The sequence below is a fragment of the Bicyclus anynana genome, chromosome 6 (assembly GCF_947172395.1).
Source record: "Bicyclus anynana chromosome 6, ilBicAnyn1.1, whole genome shotgun sequence".
NCBI classification, from domain to species: domain Eukaryota; kingdom Metazoa; phylum Arthropoda; class Insecta; order Lepidoptera; family Nymphalidae; genus Bicyclus; species Bicyclus anynana.
In genome coordinates, this window is record NC_069088.1 from 1,565,359 (window position 1) to 1,580,510 (window position 15,152).

General features: G+C 36.1%; 1 protein-coding gene across 4 annotated transcripts; it reads right to left on the reverse strand.

Annotated features, from left to right (window-relative positions):
- Nucleotides 1–675: 675 nt before the first annotated feature.
- On the reverse strand, nt 676–15,116 carry LOC112055379 (N-acetylgalactosaminyltransferase 6). Of its 4 annotated transcripts, none has more exons than XM_024095458.2 (13): nt 14,982–15,116; nt 13,965–14,165; nt 13,826–13,877; nt 13,371–13,682; nt 11,973–12,161; nt 10,719–10,896; nt 9,910–10,027; nt 9,372–9,482; nt 8,226–8,384; nt 7,491–7,553; nt 7,114–7,250; nt 5,236–5,347; nt 676–4,833 (listed from the first exon to the last, which is right to left on the reverse strand). In XM_024095458.2, the coding sequence occupies exons 1-13, from the start codon at nt 15,099–15,101 to the stop codon at nt 4,636–4,638; spliced, it is 1,950 nt and encodes a 649-aa protein (XP_023951226.2). In that variant the 5' UTR covers nt 15,102–15,116; the 3' UTR covers nt 676–4,635. The 4 variants fall into 4 exon arrangements, with proteins under 4 accessions (XP_023951226.2, XP_023951224.2, XP_023951225.2 ...); XM_024095456.2 differs by having other exon boundaries at nt 14,821–15,010; XM_024095457.2 differs by having other exon boundaries at nt 14,941–15,002.
- Nucleotides 15,117–15,152: the final 36 nt, after the last annotated feature.

Here is a 15,152-nt window from a genome sequence, read left to right on the forward strand (position 1 = left end):
CTATATATAACCCTAGAGATATGGGAAATACTCTCGAGCACCCTGTATAAGATTTATATGCATTTTCAAATTAATACACGGCTAAAACTCACGTGATACGTTTTACAAAGTTTCATGTGATACAAAGTTTCTAGTACCTCGGATAGTACGTGAAGCAACAAAAGTTTCCAAATTTTAATCGTGATCATGACTAGATGCTGCCGTCTGCGTCGAACCGCTTTTTCATTCGATATCGCAAATAACAAACTTGGAGCAAGATAGTGTTAGTTCCGTTTATTTACAAGAAGACGGGTCCAATGAAGATGACGTTCAGGAGCCATCGGAGAATGTAACGGAACCTTCATCCTCCACTCCTCAGCCCGATCGGACCGCCCGTTTGGATCGTGCCGCGTTCCAAGAATGAATAAAGACCCAGTATGAATTCGAAACTAGTCGGGCATATTCTGACGTTGTATCACGTGAGATTTAGCCGTGTTCCGTAATTTTATATGAATAACACTCACGAAATGAATTCTAATTAACTTTTATAACATACCATTATTTCGGCTACAGAACAGTAAACTCAAACAATACAACAATTCATGGTATGCATTTGATGACGTGTTTCATAGAACAAAATGGAAACTTAGATACGTGAGATAGGTATTTGGTTAGGATTATTAAAAAATATCTAGATACATAAAAATAATTTATTATAAACTATTAAGTGCTTACATACAACTAGTGATATGTTTCAATGGAACATTCTTTTACATTTAGGACTTCAAGTATTAACAAAATACATTTATTTTATAATATATTTAACTACAATTTAAGTAAATTTATCGTATAGGCACATATAAAAAGAGCATAAACATCAATAGGATAGTATTACGCAAGATTGAACCAATAGTAATATTTAACAAGGGAACCCCAGTTTTAGAAAGAATTATCAATAACTCATTTAGCAGATTGTCATAATATTCGGTAAACAAATCCATGCTACGTTAAACGAGGCGAGATAAAGAATGTAAACAATTTGACAACATGATTGTTTACGACAGATAAAGGCAGAGATAATGTCCTCTCGATTTCGCTCGTATACATACATAAGGTTTACATGTGGCGTGCATAAGGTTTTTAACTAGGGTAAATTAAATGTACTATAAATTAGAAAATTCTTTGTCCAACTGATATATTCTGTGGTCCAACATAGCTTTGTATGGAGTTCTTAGGCGTAGCTTTTTTGCATCTATAAAGTGCACACCACTATACATGTAACTTGGTAACAGTTAAGTTTACGTTTTTCATCACGCCTATGGATTTGTTTACCTAACATTATGACAATATGCTATTTTTCAATAATTTATTAATTATTTATTTAAATTTAAAAATAATTTTTAATTATTCAAAATTTAACGGTTAATTTGACTAGTGGTTCGAGAAACTGGGGATAAATTGCATTTATGCCATTAAAAAATCGCAACAATTTTATTCTAAGTAAATCACTGGCAAAAACTTTAAGACTAGATAATTTTATACAATGCAATAAGTAACAGTATTTTTCTACTTAATATACTGAAAGATGACATTCAATTACAATAAACGTGAAAATATAAATTACGCCTCGACCTATGGACTTTTGTAGGAATTATTCCTACAATGCAAATCTACTTTTTTTATTTTTATGAAGCAAATTCCTGTCTAACTACATACAAATTATTTAAATGGATATCACTACTCGGACACCACATAGTATCCCATAATATTGCTCAAACATTTGCTACATACATAACCATCTTCTTCCATCACACGCAAAATAACACTAAGCATTACATTCAGGCCAGTCAAGCGTATAGCAAGAGACTATAAAATCACTGGCAACATGCACTATTCAAATACTTGGTCTACAAGGCACTGAAAAATTATGGACTCAAAAGTCCATATCACGTAAATATTCTTGCAAAAAATTACTGTTAAAATGTCAGACATTTGAAGTGCTTATTTCGCAGCAAATAATAATGTTTCCTCTCGTGATTTAACTTTTATCATAATTTTGCAACATCAGAAATCGATTAAAAATGAAAAAAAGGCATATTCCTTACTTTGCTATTGCATAAATTCGTCCAAACGTAGTACTTAATGTATGCACATTAATAAATAAAATACTGTGCTCTCATGTGCACAGTATCTAACACACTAAAGAGCATACAAGAGATCACACTAAAATATACAAGTGAAAAATAAAATATGGATACAAAAATAAATTAAATATTTCGTTATCAATTAAATGTAATACTTATCCCATTGAAATAAGGTATGTATTATCTTCAGTGGTGGACAACAAAGCATCGGCAGTTATTCCGGAAACATGGAAGAGCACGCTGGAGCTGCTGAATGCGGCGGGATGCGCTGATATACGCCGGTATAAGCTGGTACACGCCGATATATGCTGAGATATGCCGCTATGCACCAACATATACTGCTATGCGCCGGTATGCAAGAGACGGTATCTACAAAAGTAGCTTTTCGACTTTTCGTAATCGTAGAAACCATATTGAAGATAAAAGAGAAGGATGAAAAAGAATTCGAAAAATAAAGTGGTGGTGGTAGGCTGAATAGCAGTTATAGTAAATAGTAGTTAGTACATCAGCCTTTTTGGGGGTAGAAGGGATTTTTTAGCTGGTAGGAGTTCGGCACTACCCAAACGGGTAGTATAATCCATGAGGATTTACCCCTCTAAGGAAAAAAAAAGAAAAGCCCAATGGCAGATAAAAGAATCTTAGGGGTAGATTTCCCCTGCCGCCAATATGCGCATGCCATTTATCGCATCAACGTCTATGTTTACAAAAAACACGCTGACATTTCGAACATTATTCCAAAATTATAAAATTGTTAGTAAATTATCTACTTTTAACATAAAACTTAATAATTAAATTGCATTCCATACATAGCTAAGTACGAGTACATTCATTACAACTACATAATAATGTACAATAGAAATATATATAAAAGGCATTTTAACTTTTACTTTAACTACAATAAAATATTTACTAATTTATATTACAATAGAAAACATCGATTGAGAATTTCCCATATATAAAATATAATAAGTATATTGCACCAAAACGATTATAATGTAACTCCCACTTACATAAAATAAATACTCTAATTGTAGTAAAATGTACATATTACACATATTAATTGTGTGTATAAAAGAAACAAAAAATCTAAAAAACTAAATTTTGGTACATAATGACGACAAAAAATACATTAAGTGTGCTCAGTCTAACCAGAAAAATAAAGTTGCGAAACATTAAAGAACTTATTTTTTCTACTACCTATGTAATAAGAAGTCGGTTAAAAATTGGTTCTGGCGCCTCCAGATTAGGATTTTAGTATTTATGGTAAAAAATAAGTAAATGCTAATATTTTGTATTGATATGTTTCGGTTTGCAGTTGGTCGGATTATTGCCTATGACGTCTATCCCAACTTATATGAATCTCGATATTGATACAACTTGTCATAAAAATTTACACTAACCAGCTGTATTTCTTTATTTATCTTAAATTATTAATATACAATATACATACATACTTTTAATACATAAATAATTTAACAGCCTCATTTTTCTATGAATTGTGTGGTACGTAAGTCAGGTCTTACACTGAAATGTTTATCAATCAACAATCGAGAGTAAATGTTAACTTAAAATGTTTCAAATACTGGACTTTACTATCAAAGCAACACTATACTGTATACTGTATATATTATAAAAACCCTTTTGATACGATGCGTCCGATACGTACTTATCGTAAGTACGTAATTTAATTAAGAATCCTCTATTGTCGGAGAGGTGTAAAGAACATTTTGACAGCTACAACATAGAAACTTTTAAAATAGTCTGTGGTAGTAAAATAAAAAATACTCTACATTATCAATTCAGTCCAAAATTCGCTCTGTCAAGTGCAAGTGTCAAACGTGCCAACTTCAGCTTTAAACACGTTACGTTACCAAGCGGTTATCCAATAAGAAGTTATCACTTCAATAAACAAAGTCGACAAGTTGACGGGTATACATTATGTAAAGGAAAACTCCAAAATTGGGCCCAATCTTCAGAACGATACAGAAATAAAAAAATACTAGAAATCTTGTATTATTACTAAATTACTCTATTTGAGTCTTAGACGAAATAATATTGGCCAACAGGGTAAATAAATTGATTTCAGTATCTTCATGCTGAAGGTTGTCAGCTGTCTTTGAAAATGCGCGCTATCTTTAAATGTGAACGTCAATGGCATCGGATACGTTTGACAGTAAATTCATTGAATTTCATACAATGAATTTACTGTTGACCAAATATTTCAAATGAATGTCAAATAAACTGTCAGTTTGACAAAGATAATGCAATGAATCAGACATCAAGCCAAATGGATCCGATCAACTTGTGCAAATTCACCATTTACAAGTAATTTAGCTGATTTAGCCAAAATAGATTTTTGTGAAAATTGGCCTCATAAGATCTCCTTATATTGTTCTAATTTATGCCCAATTTTGAACAATGTATCGTTTGAATTTTTTGGGCCCGAATTTTTTATAGAGACTGGTTTTCTCCTATACAATAGTTATATTGTGTGTCAATAGCAAAATTTCACCTATGCATCGTCTATGGGTATGGGCCCGGTGACACGATTGGCGACGATTTCCCACTTCGCCATCATCTCCGCGTCCACGTTGTCTATGAGCCACTCCTGCGTGTTGCGGTCTGCGCACGGGCTTATGAACAGGTCCTTCGTGGCCGGGTCCCAGTCCAGGCAGTTGTCATTCGTGCTGTGTTTAAGACGTCGCGAGTCCTGCAATATTTTAATACCGTTTAGTTAAAACTGTTTATTTTTTTCGAGTTTAGTATCTCGAAAAGTGAAATTCTACTCCAAAATGGGGTTAAAAAAGAGTTTTAGAAAGAAGTTTTATATGAATAAAGCGGACGCCTGCGACTTCCGCAATCGACAAATCCCGCAATCCCACTAAAATTTAATATAAAGATAAGATTGGCAGGCAAAAAATCAGGCAGAACGGTATCAAAAAAACTATTGAGAGGTGAGAGATCGTAAACACCGATGAGAACACATCATTGATTAATTTATAGTTATAATTATTGTGTTTTGTTCTAATAAATCTTTGGTATAAAATCTCTATGAACTTTCTTTACAACTCAATATAAATGTGATTTTTTAGCATGTTTATCAGTCACCTACCGTGTGATACCTCCACAACTGGTTGCCGCCGCCGAGATGGCAGCCGTACAGCAGCACCGGACTCTTCGGCGAAGCGTCGGGCAGGTCCCAGCACATGTTTCTGTTCTTGCTTCTGAAATTAGATTATTTTAGAATTTAAACTATCGTAAGTGTTATTCATATTAATTGAATATGAAACACGACTAAAACTTTAACGATTTTTAATCGGGATCATGGAAGGTTGCTACCGATAGCGTGGAAACCGCTATTTCTTTAATTGTCACATACAACAAACTTGGAACAAGATAGCATTAGTTCGGTTTGCTTACAAGAAGACGAGTTTACTTGCAAGCACCAGCTCATCTAGTATCTATCTAATCTAGTAGAAAAAATTAAGTGATCAAAAATTTTCGAACTTTTCGAGGTTTTTCAAGTGGTTGTATTTCTTCTATAAAAGGTCGTATTTAAATTTTTAAAAATGAGTTTCTAAGCAATGTGTTCCGCTCAATCTTAATAAATACTGAAAGAATTTTTATCCAAATTTTGGTGTTTTTTTGGTCTATGTACTTGGAAAAAAAATTTTACTAGTGTATCCTCACATCACAAAACCTCAAATCTTCAGTTTATACACACAAACACGCAATCTATCAGATGACAATAACTATAATAATAGTACTCATAGCAGTCTACGGTAGCAAAAACGGTCTTCGCGGAGTCAGCAACGGTCTCTAAGCTTGGAAGGGTCAAAATTTCGCGCCAGATATTGTGGTAACCATGCGTTGCTCAAGTAAGCTAGTTGACTATATAAGCCATTATATCATTGTTTTGCTTATGAAACTTCAATATCACTTTCTTTAGGGTTCAATGTCTTGGCTCAGTATCATCATCATTACTAACAGCCGACGGATGTCCATTGCTGGACATAGACCTCTTGCATAGACTTCCAAACACCACGGTCTTAAACCGCCACCATCCAGCGGCTTCCTGCGACCTGCTTGATGTGTTCCTAGTGGGGGATCGACCAACACTGCGCTTTCCGGTGTGGGGTCGACATTCCAGCACTTTGGAACCCCAACATCCATCGGCAATCCATATTCGGCTCACTGTTGAGCACGAGTCTCCTCTATGAATGAGAGGGGTTATGCAGGTTTCCTCACGATGTTTTTCCTTCACCGTGAGACACTTGATATTTAATTTCTTAAAATGACCATAACTGAAAAGTTGGAGGTACATGCCCCGGACCAGATTAGAACCTACGCCCTCCGAATCGATGGCAGAGGTCATATCCATTGGGCTATCACGGCTCAGTATAGATCTCGCCAAATATAATATAGTGGTATCTGAACACAAGGCGTATGGCTGTCAATCTCAGTGCTATTATACTAAGTGCGTTTTACATACTTCAAAGAATACTATTTGTTTGACAAACTATAGCCATACTGTTAAAAGTTCCTCGGTTACAGGTTTTATTAACATTCATTATTTATGTTATTGTAGAAGGGAGGTATCAGTGTCGGTATAAATAAGAGGATATTCGATATTTGAGCTCAGTTGTTTGTTAGGCAGCGTAGACACCGTCACGCTGCCAGTTGCGTTAGTGATTTTGTGCTAAGTTTTGTGTTGATATTATTGATAATGTTTTGTGTTGTAATTACTGTTTATCATAAATTGTTTAGTGAGGACATAGAGAAAATATCGGGCAAGGAAAGTGAGTGTTGATGCATTCTAAACGGATCCCTTAAACCTAGTCTCAAGGTCACAAGTCCTGGGACCTGCTCGAGGTGTTTCCTCTACCACAAACTAATGGTACAATCATTGTCGCTGCTACCCGTCACCTCACAGTACGTTCTATTTGTTTCAATGTGACGTAACACGTTTAATGTCACAAGTGACACGTACTTGATGTCCTTGTGCCAGGACAGTACGAACTCCTGCTCGGTGGACGCGTCGCTGGCGCAGCGCCGCAGCTGCAGCTTGTCCATCTGCTGGCCGCGCAGGGCGTCCACACAGTATTGTGGATTGGTCGCAGGGCGCACCTGGTATAGATATATCCTAATTAAATACATATTCAAACTGAAAGTCAAATGAAATCAGTATCAGAGCTATGTGAAACAAAGATAGACTTTTTTAAACTTTGTCTCAAAGACAAAATTTAAAAAAAAATCGTTTTAGAGCTATAAACAGGGCAACACCAACAGATTATAGTTAACTTAAGAACTGTAATTGAAAATCTGATAAAGAAAAAAGAAGAAATATAAAAGAAGTTGTCATCATACCTGTCCCGAAGCGAATGGGTTTGGCTCAACTGGTGGATACTTGGCAGTCAGGTCGAATGCTACCTAAAAAGTTCACAAAGATACGTATTAGACAGATATCTCTAAAATAGGTCTACTATCAACGATCAATTTTTAATACAAATGTAAAAAATCAACTTTTTAATATTTTAAATTTAAATAACTTCTTCCACAAAGTTCTAAGAATGTTAGTGGTGTTTTCTGTGATAAATCCAAAGCGTTTTACTTTGTTGACCATAACACTCCTTTACTTAAGCTGCATAAAAGATGTTGCACTTAATCTCACTGTCTCTCATCTTATTGATACCATAATGGGCATCCTACAATGTTCAATTATGGGTCCTTTTCTTTTCGTAGTGTACATAAACGATTTACCTCACCATGTCAGTGGTTTCTGTGAGCTTGTACTATTTGCTGATGACACATCCTTAATATTTAAGACTGTAGAATCAAATATGATTTTTACAATGTAAACCGTGCCATACGTGTGTCTATGTCTACTTTTAAACGTGTTCAGTTTTTCATATGATGGAAAATTAAAAGAGTCATCCTAAACACTGAAAATGGAGAATCACACAGTTTTTCTTGGAGTAACCTTGGATTGTAAACTTCAGTAGGGTGCTCATATAGAAAAACTGACGGGCTCGATGCGCAGGTAGTGCGGCCGCCGCCGGTACAGGTGCGCCGCGTGCTCGTCTGTGTAAGTGAGTCAGTGACCTGCGTCATGAACCAGCGGAAGGGCTTGCACTGCAGCTTGTCCCGCAGCGCCCTCTGCGGCGCGATGTCGCCGGGCTCGATGCGCAGGTAGTGCGGCCGCCGCCGGTACAGGTGCGCCGCGTACTCGTCCATCCACACCTCTGCCACGCGTCTGTAGTTCTGAAACACCATCACCATCGTCATCGTCAACATCGTCATCGTCATCGTCAACATCGTCATCATCATCATCACCACCATCACCTACATCACCATCATCATCACCATCATCTACATCATCATCATCATCACCACCATCACCTACATCACCATCATCATCACCATCATCTACATCATCATCATCATCACCACCATCCTCATCATCGCCATCATCATCGTCACCATCCTCATCATCACCATCACCTACATCACCATCATCATCACCATCATCACCATCATCATTATCATCACTATCCTCATCATCATCATCACCATCCGCATCACCATCATCATCACGATCACGATCACCATCATCACAACCAGACACCATCAGTGCTACAATGGCTAATAATCTGCAATGGCATACTTTTTCTACGACCATAATAAAAGAAATAAAACAAAACAAAACAAGAATACAAAACTTGGTAACTAATATTTAATTGGCGTTCGGCATGGCGTCCTCGATTTTTGTATCGGCGTTGCCTAGATTTGTCTCTTATAAGGAAGCCTGAATTTTTGTAGTCAATAACATTTCAAAATTAAAAAGAATCACTGTAGCACGATTTATTTGTGTGGTAATGAACATTACCAAACAACCTGTACAAATGAATAACTTTGAGATTATATATTGAGTAGATTACGAAATGGGAGTAGAAAAAAATATTTTCCCGTTTTCATTAAAGCTCCACACATATTGTTCATAGTACAATGTTATATAGCCTACAACACTAAATAACTTGGCTTTATCTCTTTATAATCTTAATATATAAATGCGAAAGGTCATCAATAAGGTCTTGATGTAAAAGCCGAAATTTGACAGGGGGGTAGTTTATAGTTAATAGGTATAACTACGAACGGTTTTTGCGATACGGCCGGATTAAAGAGGTCTAAGGGCGGACGAAATCGCGGGCGTCCGTTAGTATTAGTATAGATATACAAGGCTGCACTCACCCGCCCCACGAAGTCTCCGTGGCCGGGATTTGGGAAGGGCGCGAACTTGCGGTAGATGTGGCCCACGCGCGAGCACGGCGCGTCCACCATACGCCCGCCACACTGCCAGATCTGTGGGGACATTCATAATATACAAACAATATTATTATATTGTTTGTTGACGGTATTCCGACATCATCAACATCAACATATCATGTTCGGCTTACTGTTGACCACGTGTCTCTTCCCAGAATGAGAGAGGTTGGACTGATAGGGTTAGGCTAAAAAAAAGAGATTCACTGAGAGAGAGGAAGATGTGGAACATACGATATTTTGAACGAAAGAGAGAAAAAAGGCTAATGATGAGCTCTAGATTACATGCAAAATGTATTTATGCAAATTGGAGTATTTACGTAAGGTTACGTGAGGTTATACCGCGCCTGGGCTCGCCATAATAACTCACGCGGCGAGTAGCGCTCGACCGCCCCTGAGATCGCAGCGCCCGGGTCCAAAACACCCCTGCACCAAAAGTAAAAACGCCTCTGACTGTATGGCATACCTTGAAGCTCAGCTCGTACTGCTCGCCGCCCCATATGTCCAGCCCCGGGTCGTACCCGCCCAGCTCCCAGAAAAACACGCGCGATATCGCAAACAGCCCGCCCGCCATCACCGGACTCCTGTTGACGTTCATAGAATAATAATGTAAAATTAAAAGCCTCAATAGCTCACACGGACACGTAATCCACTCCTAACACGGTCTTCGACTACTTTCAGCGGAACGGGAATATTAGTCAAATTTAAAAGATTCTGTAAAAACAAATGCTTATTAACTAAGCCTACTTATTATAAACGAATTTTGATTTTGACTCTGTATCTGTTCACACTAGACGCCCGTGACTTTGTCCGCGACTCAATGCAGTGTAAACTTTTCAATACGTGACTATTTCTACAAGATTACTATACGAGTAACTATCCTTAACAGAAAGATTCTCTGAGATCTTGCACTTGAGTGTATCTACAAATAATCTTTCAAAAATGGTTAATACATCATTCGATGTAATACATGACGAAGTTAAGAGGTTAAGAATACCCTCCTTTTTTTGAAACTACTCTACTCAAGTAACTCAGAGTTTTGTATTATAGAACTATCGACTCAAGTAAACCAGAGTTTTGTAGTATTAGATAAAAATAATAAAAAAAGTGTGAATATTATGTAATTGACATACAACATAAAATTGACATAAATGAGAGATTTAGAAGGGCATAATAGCAGACGCTAATTTCGCTAAAGTATCGCATTATACATTACAATGTTTTAGAAGATTTTCTTGAAAGATAAACGCATGCAAACGCAAGTATGTGACTCACTCGAACGGCTCGGGCATGTTCTCCTCATCCTTGGGCAGCACGGGCAGCCTCTTGTAGAAGAACTCCCAGTCGAAGGCTCCCCGCGCGCCCTCGTCCTGCGCCCGGTACTCGAACGTGTCGTACGCTATCACGTCTATGAAGGGACACACCACTGTGCGGTAGTTCAGGGCTATCGGCTCTGAAATTTTACAAGAATAACCAATTATCTATCTCTCTATTGGCTATCTCTCTATTGGATATGGTCTTAACAGCGCCATAGCGTGACAAAGCACCCTCCAAATGGCAGTAGGCGTCCGCATATCCGCATCGTAAGTATCGGACGCAGCGCAGTAAGTGGATTTTTAATTTTACGGTAGATTCGTGCATTCCGTACGCTGCTGATCAGTGGATGCACAACACTGTTACGATACGATGCGGATATGTAGATGCCTACCATTAATCATCAGAGTGAAAAAAACCACTATCACCTGTGTATCTTGCCCTTTGTTTCCGTTCTATTGTCATTGAACAAAGTGCATAAAATTGGTATTCATCAATCTACTTGTTACTTTTCTAAAAACTATATAGTATTGACTTTTTACCAACACATTATACTTGAAGAATAAAATTGCTGCACCGAGAATATGTAAAGTCGTTTTGTTTTACAAAATAAACACCTATTTTATAACTATGAGATTCTATTCTGACCATTTCAAATTGTTGATTTTTAGACATTAAGAAACAGAAAAAATCTATACTTATAATAAAACTGTAAGGGGCAAATTCTGTACATTGAAGATATTTTGAAAAACTTATTTAGAGGGCATTACATTATGTAATGCCCTCTAAATACGATACGATACTGAAGCCAAAAATATTATTTTTCGATTTCTTGTCTGTCTGTCCGTGTTTTTTGTTGACTGGGCATCACGATGAATCTACTGAATGAATTCAAATTAAACTTGGCACGTTTTTTTAAGACCATAATACGGAGAAGGTTATAGGATACTTTTTATTGCGAAAATAAAATAAGAAGGGGGTTAGATAGGGGTTGAAGGTTTGCATGGAAAGTCCTTAATTTTTAGAGTTACAGTTTTAAAAATTTGTTCATAAATCATAAATAATATGTGATTATAATGTGATTCAAAAATTTTTAAAATTCAACCCCTAAAGTGGTGAAATAGGGCTTAAAAGTTTCCATTGATTTCCACGCGGAAGAAGTCGCGGGCGTCCGCTAGTTTTATATAAGAAGGTCCATATCATACATACACAGACCTAGCAGTGGTGGTAGCCAGTTGACGTTGGCCTCAGTGTGCGAGTCCAGGAAGATCAGCACATCCGCCGTGGCCTGCTTGGCGCCCGCCAGCCGCGCCGTGATCAGCCCACTGCGGCTCTTTAGCCTCACCACTTTCACCTTCGGCAGGTGCTTCGCTAGATATTCATCCAGCTTATCTTTGAGGAATGCTGAAAATTGATTTTTTAATTTTAATACAACAAATATATGGCTCGTCGTCGTCGATTTCGTCCGAAATGCCACATTTGCCTGAAGACTTCGAACACGGCATGTTGCCATTGATGACCTATTCATATGACATATGATGTTCAGAGACAAGGCCGCTAACTATAAGCCTTAGTCTAGCGGTCGATGGAACACGCTGGAGTATCTCTGCATGATCGAATCAGAAATAAAGAGATCTGCAGAAGAACCAGATTAACTGACAAAGCTTAAGGAGTCGCGAAGTAGAAATGGCAATGGGCTGAAGTGGGAATGGTATAGATCCAAGAGCCGATGAATGTTGGGATCATAAGGTGATGGAATGGCGACCGATGTACAAAGATGAAATTTAAGAAAAAAGGAAGAGTTTATAGTTAGGTAAACATACGCTCATGACGAATTTTGCGACAGGGCCGCATTAATAAAGTATAAAGGCGCGAAATCACGGGCGTCCAGTATAACCATAATACAAATAGCAGTACAGTAATAAAATAAAATTATTATTCTATAAATTAACATAATAACTTATTTTATTATAAAAAGTAGTTATTTATAAAAAGTTATGACACTGACAATATAAATAAGAGTGTTTGATAAACCAAGTTTAGTTGTGAGAAAACTTATGTGGCATAGTGGTTTCTGACGTTCCTACCGGCATATCATATTTTGTGGTGTAATTATTCGTAAATTGTATAGTGTTTAGTGGGGAGAACAACACAAGCAGTGTTGAGTGTGAACATCAACAATTATATTTTTTTTATGCATTCAATCTACATTGTATAAAATTGTTATCAAGAGACGTATTATTTTAGTATTAGTTAAGACTTAAGCCATGGTTACAAAGTTTTATTCTGATAATAAATGCAAGTTCATGGCAATGATTTGAAATATTATGATTCCCACTTGTTTTTATATCCTCCACAAAAACAATTCTCTTACTTAATATGATATAAATTATAATCAATATAAATAATGAATGTAACAACTCAATTATTATCAACAAATCAAATCTTATAGTTTAGGTACAAGAAAAACAACTTAAATCTTACAAATCTATAACATTATCAACAATTTCATAAGATCATATCACCAAAAATACTTGCTTATAGTATCATCAATTATTTATTATCTTTAATTGGAAATATCAGAGTAGATTAAACATAGAAGCATGTACTTACGCTTTGTACTAGCATCGTCCACTAAAAAAACTTCTTTGATTAAAAACTGGGGTGATCTGTTAAGTACACTGTACGCAGTCCTAAGCAAAGTACTCCAATGTTCATTGTGGAAAGGTACAACCACACTGACTGTGGGTAGAGATTCAATGTAATGCCTTTTGTGACATCCAAGATGGCGGATGTCTGGTAGAGAACGGTTTAATGGTATCTTGTCACTCAATGCGCCGTTAAAACCGTTTACAGAATACAACTCTTTTTCAATGTCAGCATCCTTTGAAGGAAGGTGGGCTGGGTGACCATGTTCACCAATTCCTTGAAAAATAAAAAATAAAAACATTTTCAAAAAAGCCTGTGTTAGGAGTCTCTGCAGGGATTAAATAAACCCTCTTGAAGTAACTGTACTTACATTGCAGCTTTAAATTGCTTTATGAATGGAAAGTGTTCAAGAAACTTACCCACTCTTTGCCTTTCAAAATCTATTTGCTGATAATTGTGCCAGTCTATTTTCTGAAATAACAATTAAAATGCTTTTAGCAAGACTCATTCTAACTTGTTGAAATAACCCAAATTCTAGGATTTTTATTAATTTCTCACCTTTAAACTGGCTGGCACAAAATGGTCACTATATAATATTTTGTTAAGAGACGTCCGCACTGGTCTGGCTACATCGTTCAAAGTCTTCACATCTGTGACTGTTCTGATTGCATACAGTATAACCACTGCGAGAGTAAAAATGACTATGTTACGCAGCCTCAGCAGCCTTATAATAAAACGTTTCATAACTGATACCATTATCTGTAAAAATTGAGAAAAATGTTTTATTAAATATAGTAATAATAACCCTCTGCCTGCCCTTCTCCTTTAAAGTAGGTATGCACTTTATTACACTATACTTATAACTTGGAAACTAATAGGATTAAAACTTAAATAATAAAAATAAAAAACAAAAACCTTGTGAAGTGATAAATTTATAGTCTAGAATAAATGTTAATTTGTACAGGCCACAGGTTATTTAGCCTATACAACCTGACCGGTTTTTGCACAGCATCATACAGGGACGCTAAAATGTTTGGTTTAATGAGTACTTGTTCTTAATAACTACGCTCAGTGCTTCCAATTATAATACATATGATTCACTCCGCCAACCAGCCTTGACAATTTTAAATAAGCAAAAGGCTGATAGTTCCAGTTTTTATCGAAACTCAGATAATATCATTTAGTACTACATATTTTAAAATACCATTAAAAGGATGCATCAAATTATTAAATGATAAGATAATAGACTCATGAAGTAGATTCGCTTTTTCACTTTTATTCCTTTTTATTTTTATTTCACAGTAATTTCACTAAGATTAAACACTCAAAATATATTTATTTCAGAATATAACGTTTGTTATGGGTTTTATTGATTCACAAACATATAAGTATTTTGTAAATAAATGATGCATACCTTTAAAAACAAAGTGTCTTTCTACTTTTTTAATACATGTGGTAAATTTTAAATGGTATTCTTGATTGTTTTGAAAGTTCTTTTATAAATTTACAGTAAACATTCACTCAGCTACCGTACCACTTTAAATTTTAATTTCCAAAATAATAAAATTCAATGACCTCCACCGAAGACCGCTTGACAATGACAATTTCTTGACAATTCTTTTTGACAATTTTATTATGCTCAAATGTCAATGTCAAATTTAGTGAAGATAAAATATTCGCATTACAAAGTGCCATAGACAAGAAAGAAGAGGAAGATAAGGTAACATGATTGGCTGAATGAACCTT